Genomic DNA, 20,277 nt, shown 5'->3' with positions numbered 1-20,277 from the left:
GCACCTCCCCTTCCCCAGCCTGCCCGGGGGCCACAGCAGCCAGGGCAGCACAGGAGGGCGGTGGCACATCAAAACTTGGGAGTCCAGCAGGAGGGCGAAGGCTGAAGGCTCTGGATTAACCTTTAATGTCACACAGGGTCCGGGGGTCTGTGCCCGTGGCAGAGCTTGGGGATGAGGGACCCATGTCAGGGCAGGTGGGCACTCCTGGGGGGGCTCTTCACCCCAGGCAGGTTCCTGGCACAGCCATGGTGGGCAGGGGTGGGCACTGCCATGGGTGCAGCGGTGCTCTGGGGGCACAGGGTGGCTCAGAGGTGGCTGCTGGCCTCGCCCTTGGCGGGCAGCCCGTTGAGGGGGCCCAGCCCCGGCCGGTTGCTCTCGTTCAGCCGCCGCACGCGGTAACTCTCGTAGTGGACGTTGTGGGTGATGTCCTTCAGGTCCTGCAGGTGTGACCTGCCCAGGGTGGCACGGGGAGGAAGGGCATCATGTCACTGTCCCCCCCACCCTGCTGTCACCCCGGGGGGGTCCAGCACTCCCAGCCCTGTCCCCTCTCACCGGATCAGCAGGTCCTGCAGCAGGGGGAACTCGCAGTGGGCCGGGTTCTCCACTGCAAGGCAAGGCAGAGGGGCAGCGTTGGCAGGAGGGCTCGCTGGCACTGGGATGCTCTGGGTGCCACCAGAGCCCAGCACAGCTCTGTGCCACCTGCCATGGCCTGGCACCCCCCCAGGCGAGGACACACCGTGGGTGCAGGGCCTGGGGGTGAGGGGCTCTGCTCACCTTCGATGATGCCCCACTTGGTCTTGCGGCCCAGCACCCGCTTGCCATTCACCTGGTGCTCCTGGTCTGCCCCCACCACGGCGAAGGGAATCTTCTCCTGCCAGCAGAGGCTGTGCTCGCCCTTGGTGTCCCCTGGGGTCCCCAGGGTCCCTGTGCCCCACCCTGCCCCCCAGGATGGTCCCTCAGTCCCAGGACCCCGGCACTCACACGAATCCTGTTGTTCAGTGCCCTGTCCTCGGGGTCCTGGTCGAAGTCCTCCTGCGGGTACACGCTGATGGCGTGGGTCCTCAGGTCCTCCTGGATCTGGGGGACACAGGGCTTGAGCCAGGCTGGGGGGGACATGGGGCAGCCCAGGAGCCCCCTGGGGAGCTGTCCTCACCCTCTGCTTGAATTCTGCCCGTTCCTCCAGGGTGAGCGTGTCGGCCTTGGCGATCACCGGCACCACGTTGACGATCTTGCTGAGCCGCCGCATGAACTCCAGGTCCAGCGGGCGCAGCCTGGCAAGGGCCAGCGTCACTCCAGGCTGTGCCCACCTCTGTCACTGTGGGGTGACCCCACCACTACCATGGCAGGTCACTCTGAGGTGACCCCAGCGCTATCACCCTGAGAGACCACCCCACGACCTCCCCATGTTGATACCCTATCTCTGTCACCCTGGGGTGACCCCACCATCATCATCCCAGGGTGACACAACCACCCCACAGTGACCACCCTGCCACTGTCACCATGGGGTGACCACACCACGACCACTCCAGAGTCACCCTGAGGTGCCTCCACCACCATCACCTCAGGGTGGGGTTATCACCCCAGACTCCACCACCATCACTTCAGGATGGGTTTATCACACCAGACTCCACCACCATCACCTCAGGGTGGGTTTATCACACCAGACTCCACCACCATCACTTCAGGATGGGGTTATCACCCCAGACTCCACCACCATCACCTCAGGGTGGGGTTATCACCCCAGACACCACCACCATCACCTCAGGGTGGGTTTATCACCCCAGACACCACCACCATCACCTCAGGGTGGGGTTATCACCCCAGACTCCACCACCATCACCTCAGGGTGGGGTTATCACCCCAGACTCCACCACCATCACCTCAGGGTGGGGTTATGTCCCCAGACTCCACCACCATCACCTCAGGGTGGGTTTATCACCCCAGACTCCACCACCATCACTTCAGGATGGGGTTATCACCCCAGACTCCACCACCATCACCTCAGGGTGGGGTTATGTCCCCAGACTCCACCACCATCACCTCAGGGTGACCCCACCACTGTCATCCCAGGGTGGCACAACCACCCCATGGTGACCCCATCACCTGTGGGTGCTGTGAGCGGGGGCCACTCACCAGTGACCTGTGGGGGGCACAAAGTAGACACATCCATGGACTCGGGTGTCCGGGATCTTCCTCTTGCGGGTGATGAGGATCTCCTCCCGCAGGTACCTCTCGTACTGCTCGTTGATGTATTTGATGATGGGGTCCCAGCTGAGGATGAGGAGTTGAGGGACGGCACCTGAGCTCAACCCTCACCCCAAAGTGCCACCCAGGGAGCTGGGCTCCTGCTCCCCATTGAGTCCTACCAGTTGTCATTGTTGATCTGGTCCCCAAAGCCTGGCGTGTCGGTCACCGTCAGCTTCATCTTCACCCCCTTCTCCTGGATGACTGTGGGGCACAGGTGGGTCAGGGGGAGGGAACATTGGGGAAAAGCAGGGGAGCAGGCATGGGGGATGGTTTGAGGCTGTGAACACAGCTTCAGACCCCAGCCCAGCCCCCTGCTTCTCCCGAGGGCTGGTGGGAGGTGATGGTGACCATGGTGGTGACCTTACTGTGGGTGATGGACTGCAGCTGCACAGTTTTGGGAATGCGTTCCTCCTGGCCGGGCTGCGAGGACTTGCGGCTCACCTTGGACTTGAAGAGGGTGTTCACCATCGTGGACTTCCCCAGCCCGCTCTGCCCTGAGGGGACACCAGCACCTCTGGTTTGTCCCCCAGGCCAGTAACATCTCCATATCCCCTTGGGAGCCACCCAGAGTTTGGGATAACTCTGCTTTATCCCCAAATAAATTTCTTCCCCAAGGCAATAACCTCTTGATATCTACTTGGGAGCAACCAGAGTTTGGGGTAACTCTGCTTTATCCCCAAATAAATTTCTTCCCCAAGGCAATAACCCCTTGGTATCTACTTGGGACCACACCAGAGGTTGGGACAGTCCATTTTATCCCAGGAATAAATTTGTTCCCCAAGGTGACAACCCCTGGTACACATCTGGGGGCATCCCAGATTGGGCTAGTCTGGTTTATCTTCCAAACAAATTCATTCCCCAAGGCGACAGCCCCTCAAAATCCATTTGGGAGCATCTCAGAGGCTGAGATGAGCTCACCTACCAGCATTACTATGCTATGCGGTATGGGATATTACTCATTTTCGATTGCTTGCTACTTAAATCAGTTAAATTTCCTTAGAATCCCTTAAAAGCATGATTTCTCCTGGCATGGTGGAATCGGAGCCAGTATTCCCACCCCACCCAGGAGCAAACCCCACGCCCGGCGCTCACCCACAACCATGATGTTGAACTCAAAGCCTGTCTTCATGGTTTTGATTTTCATCTGGTCGAGCACGGCTTCGATTCCCACGTATCCGAAGAGCTGGCAGCCCACGGGGCCGGGCGCCATGGAGAGGGGCACCGCCCCCTCCTCCTCCTCCTCCTCCTCCTCCTCCTGCTCCGGCACGGCCGGCGGCTCCATGCTGCGCTCCTCGGGCTCCAGGCTGCTCCCTGCACCGCGGGATGGGCAAAGCGGTGAGCCTGGAGCCCGGGTGCCCACCCCTCCGTGCCCACCCCTCGGTGCCACCCCTCGGTGCCCACCCTCGGTGCCAGCCCTGCGCCGGCAGCGTTGCCCCGGCAGCGGCGGTGGCGGCGGGCACGCAGCCCTGGCACATTCCCGGGCGCCGGTGAGGCCGGGCATGGCAACGGGGGCACGGCACCCCCCGCGCCAGGCTCCGGGCAGGTGCCAGGGGCATCTTTGGGGTGGTCGTGCCACCGGACCCCGCGGTGCCACCGGCTGCCCTGCGATCGTCGGGCACCGCGGCCGTGCCCAGCACCTTCTGCCCAGCCCACGCGGTCACCGGGCACCGCTCCGGCCCCGGGGCAGGCTGTGCCACCCCACAGCGCACCCACGCTGTGCCCCGGCACTGGGCACGGGGGCACCGCGGGTGCAGCGCAATCCCCGGCACAACCCGACCCCCAGGGACACGCGGGGTTTGCCCGGGCACGGTGCCCGGAGCGTGCCCCACACCGGGGCCACCGGAGCGCCGTGCCCGCCCCAGCCCTTTGTGCGGCAGCCCCAAATCCCCTTCCTCCTCCTCCTCCTCCTCCTCCTCCTCCTGCCGCTGCCGCCTCCCAGCCCGGCCATTGTTCGGGTCCTACCTCGGCGCCGCGGTGCCCTCGCTCAGCGCCCCGCTACGGCCGGGGGGGTCCCGGGGGCGCCACCCGCGCCCCCATCGCAGCCCGGCCCCTTCCCTCCCTTCCCTTCCCTTCGCTCCGAGCTCCCGGCTGGCACCAGCCCCGCTCCGCCGAGGCTGCGGCTCCCACGCATGACCAGCATGGCAATGCCCGCCCCCCGCAGCCCCCTCCCCAGCGCGGCCGAGCCCCTGCGCCCGCTCTGCCGATCGCCTGGGGGCGGGGAGGCTGTGCCAGCCCGGCTGTGCCAGCCCGGCAGTGCCAACCCGGCTGTGCCCACCCGGCTGTGCCAACCCGGCTGTGCCCACCCGGCTGCGCCCACCCGGCTGTGCCAACCCGGCTGTGGCAGCCCGGCAGTGCCAACCCGGCTGTGCCAACGCGGCTGTGCCCACCCGGCTGTTGAAACACGGCTGTGCCCACCCGGCTGTGGCAGCCCGGCTGTGCCAACCCGGCTGTGGCAGCCCGGCAGTGCCAGCCCGGCAGTGCCCACCCGGCTGTGCCCACCCGGCTGTGCCAACCCGGCTGTGCCAGCCCGGCAGTGCCAACCCGGCTGTGCCCACCCGGCTGTGCCAACCTGGCTGTGCCAGCCCGGCAGTGCCCACCCGGCTATGCCCACCCTGTGCCGGACCAGCACGGATGGGGACCCCTCCCACGGCACAGGACACCCCCAATCCTCGCTTTGTCCCCCTCACCCCGTGGCCCTGACTGGGAGCGGGAGTGCTCGGCCGTGGGCACGATCCCCACTGGCACCCGCGGACCGCCCCGCGCTGTCTGTGCCCCCCGCCCTCCCCAGCAGCCCCTGTGCCCGGCGGGGTGGGACAGGGGGTGGTGGCCCTGCCACCCGCCCCACTGCCGCAGTGCCCCACGGCGCTTGCGTCCCCACACGCCGCAGCCTCCCCCGCGTGTGCCAGCCGGCGCTTGGCACCGGCGGGGCTGGAGCGGCAGCTTGCGATGGCCCAGGCTGCGAGGGACCTGCTGAGACCGTGTCCGTGTGCCACGCAGCCAGGGGACAAGGGACATGAGGGCAGGGCCCGGCCTGAGCCAGCCCGGGCGCCCGGAGATGATGGAGATGAACACCCCCATTGCCATGGCAACGGCATCCCGGCGTGGGAGCCACCCGCACCCCGTGCCCACCGGGTGCCAGAGGGATGGCAGGCTTGGGGACAGCGCTGTCGCACGTCCCAGCTGTCCCTGCGCCCCCTTGGTCGGGGTGTTCCTCGGAAGTGGTGAAACAGCCGCGGATTTCCTGGTGACAGCGGCGACACCCGGCCGGGGGGCTGGGGAGGGCGGGATGCCCATCCCAGCGGGGATCCACCCACCCAGCACCGACCGTGCCAACAGGGTGCTGCTCCACAGGCTGGCAGCGACGGCGGGTGGGAGGCGCCCAGCAGGGAGAGGAGCCCGACAGCTACGGCAGCCCTCAGCCCAGAGAGACATCACCCCTGTGCCCCCAGCCTGGCACCCTTCCCATCCCTGCCAGCCTTGGCAGCTGCCAGGACACATCCAGAGCCAAGTGGTGCAGCCTCTGGGGCCATCCAGGGTGCTGGGCACTGCAGGAGGGAGCACTGGAATATTCTGGATGGCTGGGCACTGCAGGAGACAGCACTGGGATATCCTGGCAGTGCAGGAAGGAGCAGTGGGATGGGATATCCCGGGTTCTGGGATATCCCGGGTGCTGGGCACTGCAGGCACTGGGATATCCCGGGCACAGGGCAGTGCAGGAAGGAGCAGTGGGATGGGATATCCCAGGTTCTGGGCACTGCAGGAGGGAGCACTGGGATGGGATATCCCGGGTTCTGGGATATCCCTGGTACTGGGCACTGCAGGAGGAGCACTGGGATATCCCTGGTACTGGGCACTGCAGGCACTGGGATATCCCGGGCGCTGGGCACTGCAGGAGGGAGCAGTGGGATGGGATATCCCGGGTTCTGGGACATCCCGGGCGCAGGAGGGAGCAGGTGGGATTTGGTGCTTGTCCCCCCCAGCTCCCCGGGGTGGTCCCTGGGGTGCAGCCCCCACAGAGGGGCTCAGCCACTGCCCTGTGCCCTGCCAGGACACAGCCACAGCCAGAGGGCACATCTGGGGTGACACTGGGAGCTGCACCCCCCGCTGCCACCCCCAGGGTCCAGAGCCCCCCGTGGCCCTGCCCTCGGTGCCCAAAGCCCCGCTGGCAATGGGCAGCAGCCCGGCAGCCACGTGGGAGCTCTCGGCATCCCCAGGGAGCCCCGGGGCAAATGGCTCCTGCCGCCAGACCTGTTCCAGGACTCATCACGGATGCTCTTATTTTCCAGACAGGGACAAGTAATCCCGGGTCCGTGGTCTGTCCTCCATGGATTTTAATTACCGATGCAGGGTTAATTGGCCAGTTCCCCGGGAAGCCTGTAATAAAGCTTCTAGGGTGGAGGGTGCTGGGAGAGGATGAGCTGGGACAGGAGCTCCCGTCCGGCTGCTCACCACTGCTCCAGACCCATCCCGGGCACGGGATGGGGAGAGCCAGCTCTGGGTCCAGCACAGGGGAGCTGATCCCCCTGGCACAGGGATGGAGGTTTTTGGGCATGCACCCACCACCCTGGCACACCACAGCTCTGCCTGCCCGGCTGATCCGACCCAGAAACACCAGCGCCTCTCCCAGTGCCACACACGACCTCAGGGGACAGAGGTGACAGTCCCCATGTGCAGCCAGACTCGGAGCCAGCCCGTCCGTCTGGCCCTGGGAGCCACGGGACCGGGCTGGGGTGGCTGGGGACCCACGGCGAGCAGAAGCAGAAGTGAAGCATCGAGCGAAACCCCGCGCCTGCAGCGCTGCTGGGGACAGGGGACAAGGGACAGGGACGAGTCACCCGGCCCCTGTGCCCGCACACCCCCTGCCCGCTGCCACCGCGCCATCCCTACCTGAGCCGGGGCTGCTGCCGCCGAGAGCCGGACACCGGGGCCAAATGGCTCCTGGGGTGCGAGGCAGAAGGCGGCTGCTGCCCACGGCTCCTCCTCCGCTCCTCCTCCTCCTCGCCCCGGGCCCTGCGTGGGCGACCCGGCGTGGAAGTGAAATGCGAAATGCGGCGGCTCGCTGGGAGCTTCCTCCTGCGGGGCTCCCTCCTGCGGGACCCACCGCGCCTCGGTGCCCGCGGCCACCGCGGGTGTCAGCGGCTGGGGGCCGGGCTGGCCTCCCGGGAGAGGAAACCGCACGATCCCACCTCTTCCTGGCACAGAACCCGCCGTGCCCAGCAGCGCCTGCCAGCCCCCTGCCAGCCCCGGGCCATCTGCAGGGCAGCCGGTGCCACCCGCTGCCCGCTGGCTCCGTGTGCCCCCAGCCTGGGCTCGGCTGCCGGCCACCAACACGGCTCTGGCCTGAGCGTGTCCCCTCATCGCCCCGCCTCCGTGTCCCCATTTCCCTGTCACCCCAGCTTGCTCTTGAGCGCTGTGTCCCTGTCACAGCCCTGAGCGCTGTCCCTTGTCTCCCTGTGACCCTGGCTTGGCCCCGAGCACCGTGTCCCCATGACTCCAGCTCAGCCCTGAGCACGACTGCATCACCACAGCTTGGTCCTGTGTCCTTGTCACCTCCTCTTAGCCCTCAGCACTTTCCCTTTGCGCTCCCATCAGCCCGGCTTGGCCCCAAGTACAGCGTCCCCATGTCCCTGTCACCTCGGCATCACCCCAACTGCTGACCCTTTGTGTCCCCATGACCTGTGTCAGCATTGTCCCTCAGTGTCCCCATCACCTGTCTCACCTCGAGCTCTGTTCCCCCATGTCCCTGTCACCTTGGCACTGTCCCAACTGCTGTCCTTTGGGTCCCCATCACTCCTGACAGCCCTGAACACCACATCCTTGTCCCCATCAACCTGTGTCAGCCCTGAGCACTGTCCCTCAGTGTCCCCATCACCTCTCAGCCCTGAGCACTGTCCCTCAGTGTCCCCACAACCTCTCAGCCCTGAGCACTGTCCTTCAGTGTCCCCATCACCTCTCAGCCCTGAGCATTGTCCCTCAGTGTCCCCATCACCTGTGTCAGCCCTGAGCACTGTCCCTCAGTGTCCCCATCACCTCTCAGCCCTGAGCACTGTCCCTCAGTGTCCCCATCACCTGTCTCAGCCCTGAGCACTGTCCTTCAGTGTCCCCATCACCTCTCAGCCCTGAGCATTGTCCCTCAGTGTCCCCATCACCTCTCAGCCCTGAGCACTGTCCTTCAGTGTCCCCATCACCTCTCTCACCTCGGGCTCTGTTGCCCCGTGTCCCCATGACCCGGGCTGTCCCCAGCCCCATCCCTGGCCCGGGGAGCCGCGGGCAGCCGGGCTGGCTGGGCAGCAGGGCCAGGGGCATTGCTGGGGATGATTCAGAGCAGATGTATGGATGCCTTCGCCGCGTCAGTACTTAGGGCCCGGCCACGGCGGCTCCGCGACAGCAGCGAGACGGGCAAAGAGCCCCGAGCACCCAGCCAGGGAGCAGCGGCAGCCGCGTCCCGGCCCGCCCGGCGCCCTCCGGAGCAGCCGCTGGGCAAAGGGACACTTGGGGCCCGGGCACGGGCACGGGGCTGGCACGGCGGGAGCCGAGGGCACGGGAGCGGCGCCGGGATCCGGGCAGCGCTGCCCGCGGCACCGGGCGCACGCCGAGCACGCCCCGCTCCGCCTGGCCCCCCGCCACCCGCCGAGGCCCGCGGGGAGGGAGGAACAGGATCCAGCCCCGTGCCAAGCCGCGAGGGATGCGAGGGGAAGAAAGCGCTGGACGCGGGACAAGATCGGGCGATAGGCGGGCGGCACGCGCGGGGCTCACGGGCCGCTCCAGCGCCGGGCGGGCCGGGAGCGCCGCCAGCACCGCGGGGACGGGCGGGCCGGGAGCGCCGCCAGCTCCGCTCGGCTCCACAGCTCCGCTCGGCACGGGGAGCGGCGGGCGGCCCGTCCCCAAAGCCGCCGTCACCGCTCGCTCCTCCCGCATCGGCTCCTGCGCCCGCCGAGGGGGACAGAGGGACGGGGACAGCAACGAGTCCTACCGTGCTCCGGCGTCGCCGCTGCCCCGCCGCCGTCCGCAGGCTCGCCGGGAGCCGCTGCCACCACGCGGGGTCCCCGCGGTGCCGCCTGCCCGGCGCTAGGGAGGGGGCCCGGGGCCGGCAGCAGCACCAGCGCCCCCGGGAAGGCGGGCTGGGAGCTCACCTGCACCGTCTGAGGCTGCGACACCAGCCTGAAGGTGGCGGCCTGGGGGGCTGGCAGCGCTGGCAGCGCCCCTGCCCTGCCCTCAGCCGCATCCCCCGGTGCCCAGGGCTGGGCAGGGGCTCGGCGGGACGGGCTGGGGCTGAGGGGGACCCTGCGCTGGGGCTGGGACACCGCGCGGGGAGCCGGGGGCAGCCCCGGGGCCGTCTCTGTGCCATCGTACGGGGGCAGCGCGGAGGAGGAGGATGAGGAGGAAGGCTGCTGGGTGCGAGGCTGCGCTGCAGAGCTCTGCGTGCCCCAGGGCTGCGTCCCCAGGCCCGGCTCCTCGGCGATGTGCAGGTCCAGCGCCGGCAGGGAGCCGTGGCTGGCGGCGGCCCCGCGGAGGGGATGGTCCAGCTCCGCCGGGAACACGCTGCCGTGGGACGGGACCTTCTTCAGGCCGGGGCTGGAGACCGGGGGGCTGCCCGGGGGCTGGGGGGGCCCGGTGGGCGCGGGGCTCTCCAGGCTGGAGGAGGAGCTGCGCTGGCTCTCCCCGTCGCTGCCCGGGCCCGCGGCCGAGGCCTGGCGGCTCTGGAAGGAGGCGGCGCGGGCGATGCCGGTGCCGCCGGTGCCGTTGGCTCTGCCGGTGGCCGGGCCGGTGCCGAGGCGGGTCCGCAGCACGGGGCTGGGCACGGGGCCCAGGCGGGGCGGGTGGCCGGGCTGCAGGGGCTGGTGGCTCTCGCCTGGGGACAGCAATGAGCCCGGGGCCTCGTCCCCATCTTCTGCCTCAAACGACTTCTTGAGCGCTGGGGACAGAGAGAGAGAGATGGTGGCACCGGAGTGGTCCCCGATGGCACCCGTGCCCTGCCCTGCCCCATGTGTGTCCCCCCATCACCCAGAGGTGCCCCTGATGGTGAGCCCGTCCCACCGAGGACCCCGGCCCGGCGCCAGCTCCTCCCCAGCCCCGCTGTCCCCGAGGGTTTATCATTGTTCCCCGGTCGATCTGGCCGGTGCTGCCGGCTCCCCTCGCAGCACACTGCCCGCTTTATTCCCCCTGAAAGGGATCCGGCCGAGTAACCGGATCCCCGCCTGACCCTCTCCCCTCTCCCCCTGCATCCCTCCCGGCAGCCGGGGAGGATTCCTGCCCTTTCCCGGCCCTTAACCCTGCAGCCCGCTGGCGGCAGCGCCATCGCCCCGCTCGGGGACTGTCACAGCCCGCTCTGCTGCTGCTGCTGCGCCTCCCACGGGCCCTGGCACAGCCCCGGTGCCAACATCCCCACACGGGCCCTCGGCTCCCCGGGGCCGCAAAGCTCCCGCAGGGCCGCTCCGGGTGGCACCGACCCCACGGGGGGACCCCGTGAAGCCCCCGCGGTGCAGCCGCCCCCTCCTTGCCCCGGGAAGCAGCCGGGACAGCGCGGGGAGCCCGGAGCCTCCCTCGCTGCCAGCGCCGAGCGGCTGCTTCCCCCGGGGGGCTCCGTGGGGGCGGCCTCGCTGCGCCCCTGCATCCTGTCCGCGTGTGCCAGCCTGCCCCGGCACCCACGGGCTGGCACCGGCCCGCCCGCACCCTCCTCTTCCTCGGTGCGGGGGCAGCGGGGGCTCAGGGTCCGTGTCTGTGCCCTCCCCTGTGCCCCGTGCCCTCCCCGGTGCCCCGTGCCCTGCGCGCTGTGCCCGGGGCAGGGTCAGGGTCAGGGGCCGGGGCGTGGGCGCTGCCGATCACCGCTGTCCCCAGGGCAGGGAATTGTCCGGCCCTGCCCCACCGAGGGCCACGGGGTCACGGGGCCGCGACCCCCTCCCCACATCCCCGCCTGTGCTTTGTTACCGCCCAAAATGCCTCCTTTCACCCCAAACCTGCCTCTGGCTCCTGAGCCGGCCTCATCCAGGTGTGATGGGCAGCGGCAGCAACGAGGGGATGCGGGGCAAGGTGGGGGTGGCAGAGGGAGAAGGGGGGGCGGCAGGAGGTTTGGGACGGATGGGGGCTCGGGGGAATGGCAGAGGGTGCAGGTGGGGCGTCAGGAGGTGGAGATGTTGAGAGGGGGTGCCAGGGGGTTTAGAGGGGTGGCAGGGTGCTCGGGGGCGCCAGGAGGTTCAGGGGGGCTGTGGGGGTTCGGCGGGGGCTGGGGGTGTCCCCGGCAGCGGCGGGGTTAAGGTGCCCGGGGTAGGTGCACACATTCCTCCCCGGCGAGGGCAGCAGCAGCCCCCGGGTCGGGTTTCGCCTCCCGCCCCCGGCCCGGCCCGCGGGCAGAGCGCGCACACGCGGGAGCGCGCACGGGGACACCGCGGGCTGGGGGGTCCCGCACCTTCCCCGCAGCCTCGGCCGCCCCCCAGAGCAGCCCCGCAGCCCCCGGGCCGGGGGCAGAGCAGCCCCCACGGTGCCCATTCCTGGGGTCACCCGTGTCCCCGCCATGTGCAGCCCCGGGGGCGCCACCCCCCAACCCAGTGCCCACCCCCGAGGGGAGCGCAGCCCCTGCGGCGCTGAGAGCTCGGGGAGCCCCTCAGGCTCCAGCTCAGCATCCCCCAAATCGCAGCCCCCACCACGCTCAGCCCACCCAGGGTCCCCAACCCAGCAGCAGCCGAACCCCCGGACCGAACCCCAGTGCCCCCCGCTCCCTCTTGGGGACACCCAGGCCCCCCAAAAGCTCAGCCAGCAGCATCGCCCCCAAAATCAGCCTCCGGGCGGGGGGAGTGCAGCCCCCACCATGCTCAGCCCTTGGGGGGCACCCCCGGCCCCGAGACCCCAGGGCAGCAGAGCCCCCCCCACCTTGGGGACACCCCCGGGACACCCCCGGGACATCCCCGGGACACCCCAGGGACACCCCCGGGACACCCGCCAGGGAACCCCCGCTCCTCCCAGCCCCGAGGGGGGGTCCCGCACCTTCGAAGTCGGAGAGGATCCCGTCCAGGTGCTCCTTGACCGAGAGCCGGGCCATGGCGGGCCGGGGGGGGCCGGGGCTGCCGCCCACCCGCGACCCCCGCACGCGGAGGGGGCAGCGCGGCCGAGCCCACCGAGCCCGGCACGGGACGGGCCGGCGCCGCTGCCCTCGGCGGGAGGGGAAGGAGGAGGGGACGGGCCGGGGGAGGGGAGGGGAAAGGGAGGGGAGGGGGAGGTCCCGCCTGCGCCCCCGCCCCGGCCCGGGACCCCCCCGCTGCCCCGGGCCCGCCCCGTGCCGGGATGGGGATGGCGATGGGGATGGGGATGGGGGTGCAGCAGCCCCGAATGGGGGCCCGGGCAGCCTGGGGGGCCCGGAGAGCCGGGGGGCTCCTGGCCAGGCCGGAGCGATCCCAGCAAGGCTGGGGAGGGCTGGAGGATGCCGGGCGGGATGGAGGTGCCGGAGAGGCGGGGAGGGACCCTGGCCAGGCTGGGGGCAGGCTCAGGGGCAGGGGGCTTCCAGCAGCCTGTCCTCCCCGATTCTGCATCACCAGGAGTTCCCAGCTTGGAGCAAGAGGAGGAAAACGCTCTGCAACAGGCAGGGCTGCTGTCGCTGTGTCCCCGCTGGGTGTCGGGTCCTTGCTGGAGTGTCCCCCCCTCCGGTGTGACCCTGCCCGCGGCTTGTCCCCTGCTGGAGCGCCTGGAGCATCCCTGGGGCTGCCCCCCAAACCAGGGCCGGGGCTCTGCTCCCCCAGCCCGGCTGCCAAGGGTTAACCCCATCCCAGCCCAGGCCCGCGGCCGGCTGCAGATGGGGAAGGGGAAAGAGCTGGAAATGCCTCCTGCACCCAGAGCAATCCCTGCAGCACCCACAGCAATCCCTGCACCCAGAGCAATCCCTGCAGCACCCACAGCAATCCCTGCAGCACCCACAGCAATCCCTGCAGCACCCACAGCAATCCCTGCACCCACAGCAATCCCTGCACCCAGAGCAATCCCTGCAGCACCCACAGCAATCCCTGCAGCACCCACAGCAATCCCTGCACCCACAGCAATCCCTGCAGCACCCAGAGCAATCCCTGCAGCACCCACAGCAATCCCTGCACCCAGAGCAATCCATTGTGCACCCAGAGCAATCCCTGCACCCACAGCAATCCCTGCAGCACCCAGAGCAATCCCTGCACCCACAGCAATCCCTGCAGCACCCACAGCAATCCCTGCACCCAGAGCAATCTCTGCAGCACCCACAGCAATCCCTGCACCCACAGCAATCCCTGCACCCACAGCAATCCCTGCAGCACCCACAGCAATCCCTGCACCCACAGCAATCCCTGCAGCACCCACAGCAATCCCTGCAGCACCCACAGCAATCCCTGCAGCACCCACAGCAATCCCTGCACCCACAGCAATCCCTGCAGCACCCACAGCAATCCCTGCACCCACAGCAATCCCTGCAGCACCCACAGCAATCCCTGCAGCACCCAGAGCAATCCCTGCACCCACAGCCATCCCTTCCTGCCCCAGATGGGGCACAGGGACACGGCCACAGAGCCCTGCTGGGCCCAGCCCTGATGTGGAGACACAGGACAGGGACCAGGCATGTGGGACATGAGGGTGGTGGCCTTGGTCATGGCCAGGCTTTGGGGATGTTCAGAAGTGTCACTGGCCCAGGGAACCACAGGAATGTTGTGGTTGGGAAAGTCCTGAGATCATCAACTCCAAGCATCCCTCAGCACTGCACACCCATGTCCCCAAGTGCCACATCAATGTCTTCAGGTGGTGACCCCACCACTGCCCTGGGCAGCTGTTCCAGTGCCTGATCACCCTTCCCATGAAAGAATATTCCCAATATCCAACCTGAACCTCCCCTGGCCCAGCTTGGGGCTGTTCCCCCTTGTCCTGTCCCTGTTCCCCGGCTGTCCCCTCCTGTCAGGAGCTGTGCAGAGCCACAAGGTCCCCCCTGAGCCTCCTTTTCTCCAGGCTGAGCCCCTTCCCAGCTCCCTCAGCCCCTCCTGGTGCTCCAGCCCCTCCCCAGCTCTGTTCCCTTCTCTGGATCTGCTCCAGCCCCTCCAGGTCCCTCTGGCCATGAGTGGCCCAGACCTGTCCCCAGCCCTGGAGCTTTGTCACCATGCTCAGCCCCCACAGCTGGGTGGAAGGGCTGGAGCTGGGCTGGGAGCAGCTCTGGAGCTGTTCTGAAGAATGCAGAGACCTTCAGAGCTTTGGGACTTTTCTGGAGCAGCTTTGAAAAGGCTGGAGAGGTTTTAAGCCATTCAGAGCCCCTTTCAGAGGAAGTGCAGAAGAGCTGGAGTGCTTTGGAGCAGCTCTGATTATTTTTTATGAGTTTTTGGGTTGTTTTAGGGTTGCCTGTGCCCCTCTGATGTCATTCAGAGGGGGTTTGGGGTAGTTGCAAACTGAGTTTAGAGATATTATTAAAAATTTTAACCCTTTTGAGAGGCCCATGAGGAAGGTCCAGAGGAGTTTCAAGGGCCTTTTGGAGGCTGTTGGGGCACTCGAGGAGTTTCACAGCTGCACAGAGGAGGCTTGGAGAGCTTCAGAGCTGCCAGGAGACCTTTTCTATAATCCATTTTGAGCTATGTCGAGGAGTTTTAGAAGAGTTTGGAGAGCTTCAAGTGCTACTTCGAGGCAGTTTTGGCATCTTGGTGCCTTGCAGGGCTGGTTGGAGAGGCATGAGAGCTGTTTGAGCAGCTCAAGTGGTTCAGTAATGGCCACAGCTCCATCCTTCCAGAGCCTGAGCTGCTCAAAAAGGAGATTTACAGCCCCTTGAAGCCACCCAGCAGCACAGAAACACTCCCAGAGCTGTTTACCTACCCCATTTCTAGAGCAGCTTCGGGACTGAGAGGTTGAGATTTCAGAGGAGTTTTCAAAAGGAAGTTTCAGAGGTGTTCAGGGAAATCTTTGGTGCACTCCAGAGCTGCTTGGAGGGTGCAGAGCAGTTGGGAATGCAACAGAGGTGATTTACAGATGCTCAGGGATGCTTTGGACGTGCTCAGAGATGGTTCAGGGCAGCTCAGAGGTGGTTTAGGGCAGCTCCAGGATGTTTCAGAGGTGCTCAGGGATGCTTAGGGCAACTCAGGGATGGTTTAGAACAGCTCAGGGATGGTTTAGAACAGCTCAGGGACACTTTGGAGCATGGCAGGGATGTTTTGGAGGAGCTCTGGGATGGTTTTGAGCAGCTCAGGGATGTTTTATGCATCTCAGGGATGGTTTTGGGCAGCTCAGGGACATTTTGGAGGAGCTCTGGGATGTTTTTGAGCAGCTCAGGGATGTTTTAGAGCAGTTCAGGGACACTTTGGAGCATGGAAGGGATGTTTTGGAGGAGCTCTAGGATGGTTTTGGGCAGCTCAGGGATGGTTTAGAACAGCTCTGGGATGGTTTTTAGCAGCTCAGGGATGCTTAGGACAGTTCAGGGATGGTTCAGGGACACTTTGGAGCATGACAGGGATGTTTTGGAAGAGCTCTGAGATGGTTTTGGGCAGCTCAGGGATATTTTGGAGGAGCTCTGGGACGTTTTTGAGCAGCTCTGGGACGTTTTAGAGCAGTTCAGGGACACTTTGGAGCATGGCAGGGATGTTTTGGAAGAGCTCTGAGATGGTTTTGGGCAGCTCAGGGACATTTTGGAGGAGCTCTGGGATGGTTTTGAGCAGCTCAGGGATATTTTGGAGGAGCTCTGGGATGTTTTTGAGCAGCTCTGGGACGTATTATGCAGCTCAGGGACATTTTAGAGCAGCTCAGGGACATTTTGGATCATGTCAGGGATGTTTTGGGACAGCTCTGGGATGTTTTGGCGCGGCTCTGGGGGTGTTTTGGAGGAGCTCTGGGACGTTTTTGAGCAGCTCTGGGACGTTTTATGCAGCTCAGGGATGTTTTACAGCAGTTCAGGGACACTTAGGACAGCTCAGGGATGGTTCAGGGACACTTTGGAGCATGGCAGGGATGTTTTGGAGGAGCTCTGGGATGGTTTTTGAGCAGCTCTGGGACGTTTTATGCAGCTCAGGGATATTTTAGAGCATATCAGGGATATTTTGGAGGAGCTCTGGGGGGTGTTTTGGAGCCTCGGTGCTGCCCTGAGCAGCCTGAAGCGATCTGGGGGGTTTCAGAGCTCCCAGGGTGTGTCAGAGCCTTTCCCAGCTCTTCGCTGCTGCCCCGAGCAGTTCAGAGGAACAGTCTGGAGCCATCCGGAGGCACGGCGGGGGCTGGGAGGGGATTCTGCACGTTCAGGCCCTTTGGGGCGGCTTAAAGGGGTGGGGAGGGGTGGAGGAGGCTTAGAGGGGTGGGGAGCAGCTTAGCAGGGAGCTGAGGGCGTTTAAGGGATTTTGGAGCCGTCCAGAACAGCCGAGGGCTCCGAGGGGGCTCTCCCGGGGCGGAGGGAAGGGAAAGCTCCGAGTTCTGCTGGAGGGGAGGGAGCCAGAGCCCCGTCCCAGCCCTGGGCAGCAGGACCAGCGCCCAGGGTCCCGCCTGGATCCTCCGGGAGGGTGAGCAGGGAATTCCCCCATTGCCACCCACACAGCTTGGCGGGATTCTGGCTCCCTCCGACCTTGATCCCTCTGGAATCAGCGGGTCCTGCCTTCCTCATTCTCATCCTCCCAAAATCAGGGCATTCCAGCCAAGTCCAGCCTCCCTCAATCCTCATTCTCATCCTCATCCTCCTCCTCCTCATGCTCCCCAAATCAGGGCATTCCAGCCAGCTCCAGCCTCCCTCACCCTCATCCTCATCCTCCCAAAATCAGGGCATTCCAGCCAGCTCCAGCCTCCCTCACCCTCATCCTCATCCTCCCAAAATCAGGGCATTCCAGCCAGCTCCAGCCTCCACCTCCTCCTCCTCATCCTCATCCTCCCAAAATCAGGAGATTCCAGCCAGCTCTAGCTTTTCTCATTCTCATTCTCATTCTTTCTCATTCATCCTCCTCCTCCTCCTCCTCCTCCCAAAATCAGGGCACTCCAGCCAAGTCCAGCCTCCCTCACCCTCATCCTCATCCTCCCAAAATCAGGGCATTCCAGCCAGCTCCAGCCTCCCTCATCCTCACCTTCATCCTCATCCTCCCAAAATCAGGTCCAGCCAGCTCTAGCTTTCCTCATCCTCATTCTTATTCTTATTTTCATTCTCATCCTCCTCCTCATCCTCCCAAAATCAGGGCATCCCAGCCAGCTCCAGCCTCCCTCATCCTGATCCTCATCCTCATCCTCCCAAAATCAGGAGATTCCAACCAGCTCCAGCCTCCCTCATCCTCATCCTCATCCTCATCCTCATCCTCATCCTCATCCTCATCCTCATCCTCATCCTTTCTCGTTCATCCTCATCCTCCTCCTCCCAAAACCAGGGCACTCCTTGGTGCAGGAGCATTTCCACTCAGTCCAGCCCCCCTGGAGATCCAGCACTTGGATATTTGGGATGCTCCAATGCAGCACTGGGATCCTCAGGATGCTCTGTGCAAGAACAGGCTCTGGGCAGGAATAGTAACAGCTTTTAATCCGACAAGAATTGATACATCAGTTAAGACAATACCATTTTTGCCTCTTTTTTGGGGGGACTTCCTTCACATAGCGGTCGGGAAAGAGGAACATTTTCAGGATGTACAGTTTTTGTCTTGTTTTTGTTTTTGTTTTTCTCTCTCCATAGGGACTTTAAAGCATGGTGAATGTGCAAGTCAGTGCTTTTTGTTTGCTTAAAACTTTTTTCCCCCCCCGGTGCTTATTTACAGTTACAGTACCTCTGTGAGAGCGACAGGAAAAAACAAACGATTGTTTGAGACCTGGGGATCCAGGATCCCAAGTCGAGAAAGGCAGATCTCCAATATTTATATATTTATACATATATATATATATATATATGCTTTTGTGTATACACAGATACATTTCTCTCTTCTTTTAAAGTATTAAAAAAATGGATCAACCTTCATTCTATAAAAATACCTACTCTACAAGATAGAAAAATTTTCCCTCTCCAAGTATACACTGATTTACACCCAAAGCTTCTCTGGAAATGTACATTACGTGGCTTCTTCCCGCGGCCTCGGGGCAGGGAGGGGAGCAGGGAGGGAGGGCCGGGGTGGTGCAGGGGCTGCCCCGGGGTTTGGGGCTCACCCTGAGCCCGCTGCCCCGCAGGATCAGCCCCAGAGTGGCTCGGCCGCTGTCCCCTGCATGAGTGGTGACAGTGTCCCCCTGCACCGGGTCACCCCCAGGGCTGGAGGGCTTTGGGGGGAGCAGGCACCCCCGGGACTGCTGTGGCTTCTGCTTCCAGGCCGTCCTGGCACTCCCAAACCTGAGGAGCAGGAGGAAGAGGAGCGGCGGGCTGAAGCCGGTGCCGGGGATGGCGCTGGCTGGGAGGGGACAGCGGCCACTGCCGGGCCACGCTGCGCCACGGCCGCTGGTGCCAGCGCGCACAGAGCTGTCTGATGTAAACATGGCTTTTGTTTCCAGGGAGCTGCTGGTGTTCTCCAGCTCCCCTCCCCGTCGGCACAGAGATTCCAGCCCCGGCCGGTGCCAGGGATGAGGAACGAGGGGGCTCCTCCAGCCCAGGATCGGGGGAAGGAGCCGGAGCAGGCTCTCCCTCCAGGGCTGCAGCTATCACCAGCAGAGCCCTGCTCCGGCTGGCAATGGCACAGGCCACTGTCCCAAAGCTTCGGGAGGCGAGCCGGCCACCTCGGGGCTCCACTGCAGCTCCAAAGCGCTGCTGTCCCAGCCAGGACGAGGAGAGGCGGCCGGAGGCGCTGCAGCCTTGCCCCGGTGCCGCACAGAGCCTGTCCCCAGCTGGGGACGAGGGACAGCTCCTCCCGGAGCCACCTCAGCGGCAGAGCCCGGCAGCAGCAGGAGCAGGAGGAGGAGGAGGAGGGAGCAGAGCCGGGATGCCGAGACGTGCCGACAGTACCGAGCCACGGACAGCAACAATAAATAAGGAGGCAGGTGACCGAGTGTGCTCAGCCCTGTCCCCGAGAGCCCCGCGGGCTCTGCACGCAGCCCGAGCACGGGGCGAGGACGGGCTGAGCCAGCTGGATGAGGCCATTTGCATTAAGTTAATTAAAAAATAAACCAAAACCCCAAACCAAAAGCAAACCCCAACCCTGTGCGAGTCCGGGAGGCGCTGCCCTGGCTCTGCCCGGTGGGTGTGTCAGGGACACTTTGGCACAGCGGGGCAAAGTCAGCGCTGGCGCTTCCATCGCCGTGTCCCTCGGAGGGGCGGTGCCTGTCGGGACAGTCCCCAGCGCCACAGGCACTTCCTGCAGTGTCCCTTTCCTGAGCTCCTTCTCCAGGTTCCCTTTCACCCCTCCACAGCCAGGAGGGCTTCGAAATAACGCAGTCAGACAACAAAGCCTGCCTGCTGCTTTTCCTTTTCCCTGGTCCGTGGCTCAGTCACTCCCCGACCTGAGGCTTCCTTGTGCCTTCATCAAGTGCAAAGACGTCTGGAGTCCCTCTTCATCCTCTCAGAGCACCAAATCCTCCCGGCTGCACTACTTGACCTCCAGGATGGAGGGGTTGGTCTCCATGATGGCCACGATGATCCTGTCGATGTAATCCTGCAGGCGGAAGTTGATCTCCTCCTGCTTCTGGATTGCTTCCATGAGCTGCAGCACAGGGAGAGGAGGGAGAGCTCACTGCCTGGCACTGCCCAGAGCTCTGTGCATCCCTGCCTGGGACATTCCTGACCTTGATCAAATGGCCAGGGGAAAACTGGTTCTGCTCACTCCTGTGAGCTCTCAGCCTGATGGAGAGAGCTGCCCTGCAGAGAGCAGGGAGCATCACACCTCCATTGGATCCCCAAGATATCCAGGTGTGTTTCCCCACTTCCTGAGGTGTTAAAGATCTAATTCCAGTGTTTGTGCAGGCACAGCCACCCCTGGTTGGTGCTCAGGGAGAAAATGTGCTGGAGGAGCTGGGATCTCCAGGGGGAATGTCCTGGCTCCCAGGGGTTTGCAGCCAGCTCCAGACTGATGGACACAGCCAGGGCAGGCAAAGCAGAGCTGCCAGAATCAGCAACGGGCAGGGAGCAGCTCCCCTGTTCCCAGCAGGGAGGGCTGGCAGGCAGGGTCAGTCCTGAGAGCT

General features: G+C 65.0%; 3 protein-coding genes across 4 annotated transcripts in view; all 3 read right to left on the bottom strand.

Moving 5' to 3' along the window:
* Positions 1–102: 102 nt before the first annotated feature.
* On the bottom strand, positions 103–12,305 carry SEPTIN12 (septin 12). 2 transcript variants are annotated; one of them, XM_063171271.1, is made up of 11 exons: positions 12,229–12,305; positions 9,221–10,162; positions 3,340–3,558; positions 2,613–2,741; positions 2,367–2,448; positions 2,134–2,271; positions 1,154–1,271; positions 982–1,077; positions 775–871; positions 553–604; positions 103–450 (listed from the first exon to the last, which is right to left on the bottom strand). In XM_063171271.1, exons 1-11 carry the CDS (start codon positions 12,281–12,283, stop codon positions 306–308), a joined length of 2,073 nt encoding a protein of 690 aa, XP_063027341.1. In that variant the 5' UTR covers positions 12,284–12,305; the 3' UTR covers positions 103–305. The 2 variants fall into 2 exon arrangements, with proteins under 2 accessions (XP_063027341.1, XP_063027339.1); XM_063171269.1 differs by lacking the exons at positions 9,221–10,162; positions 12,229–12,305 and adding an exon at positions 4,210–4,310.
* On the bottom strand, positions 6,193–8,634 carry LOC134426337 (spidroin-2-like). Its single transcript, XM_063171273.1, has 2 exons — positions 8,278–8,634; positions 6,193–8,236 (listed from the first exon to the last, which is right to left on the bottom strand). Exon 2 carries the CDS (start codon positions 7,603–7,605, stop codon positions 6,889–6,891), a length of 717 nt encoding a protein of 238 aa, XP_063027343.1. The 5' UTR covers positions 7,606–8,236; positions 8,278–8,634; the 3' UTR covers positions 6,193–6,888.
* Positions 12,306–17,685: 5,380 nt separating the features above from the next.
* The window catches only part of RAB11FIP3 (RAB11 family interacting protein 3), an 89,126-nt gene continuing 86,534 nt past the window's right edge, over positions 17,686–20,277 (bottom strand). The window contains 1 exon segment of the mRNA XM_063171268.1: positions 17,686–19,799. Coding sequence (XP_063027338.1) covers positions 19,686–19,799 — 114 coding nt within the window. The 3' untranslated portion in view covers positions 17,686–19,685.

This window comes from Melospiza melodia, chromosome 18 (assembly GCF_035770615.1).
Source record: "Melospiza melodia melodia isolate bMelMel2 chromosome 18, bMelMel2.pri, whole genome shotgun sequence".
NCBI classification, from domain to species: Eukaryota; Metazoa; Chordata; class Aves; order Passeriformes; family Passerellidae; genus Melospiza; species Melospiza melodia.
This window is presented reverse-complemented; position numbering and strand designations above follow the sequence as displayed.

Excerpts from the sequence above, each read along its gene's own strand:
- LOC134426337 (XM_063171273.1), bottom strand. The coding sequence starts at position 7,605 with ATGAGGGGACACGCTCAGGCCAGAGCCGTGTTGGTGGCCGGCAGCCGA.
- SEPTIN12 (XM_063171271.1), bottom strand. The coding sequence starts at position 12,283 with ATGGCCCGGCTCTCGGTCAAGGAGCACCTGGACGGGATCCTCTCCGAC. Across the intron at positions 10,163-12,228 it reads GATCCTCTCCGACTTCGAAG|CGCTCAAGAAGTCGTTTGAG; the intron begins GTGCGGGACCCC and ends CTCTGTCCCCAG. Across the intron at positions 1,272-2,133 it reads GTGCCCCCCACAGGTCACTG|GCTGCGCCCGCTGGACCTGG; the intron begins GTGAGTGGCCCC and ends GGCCCTTGCCAG.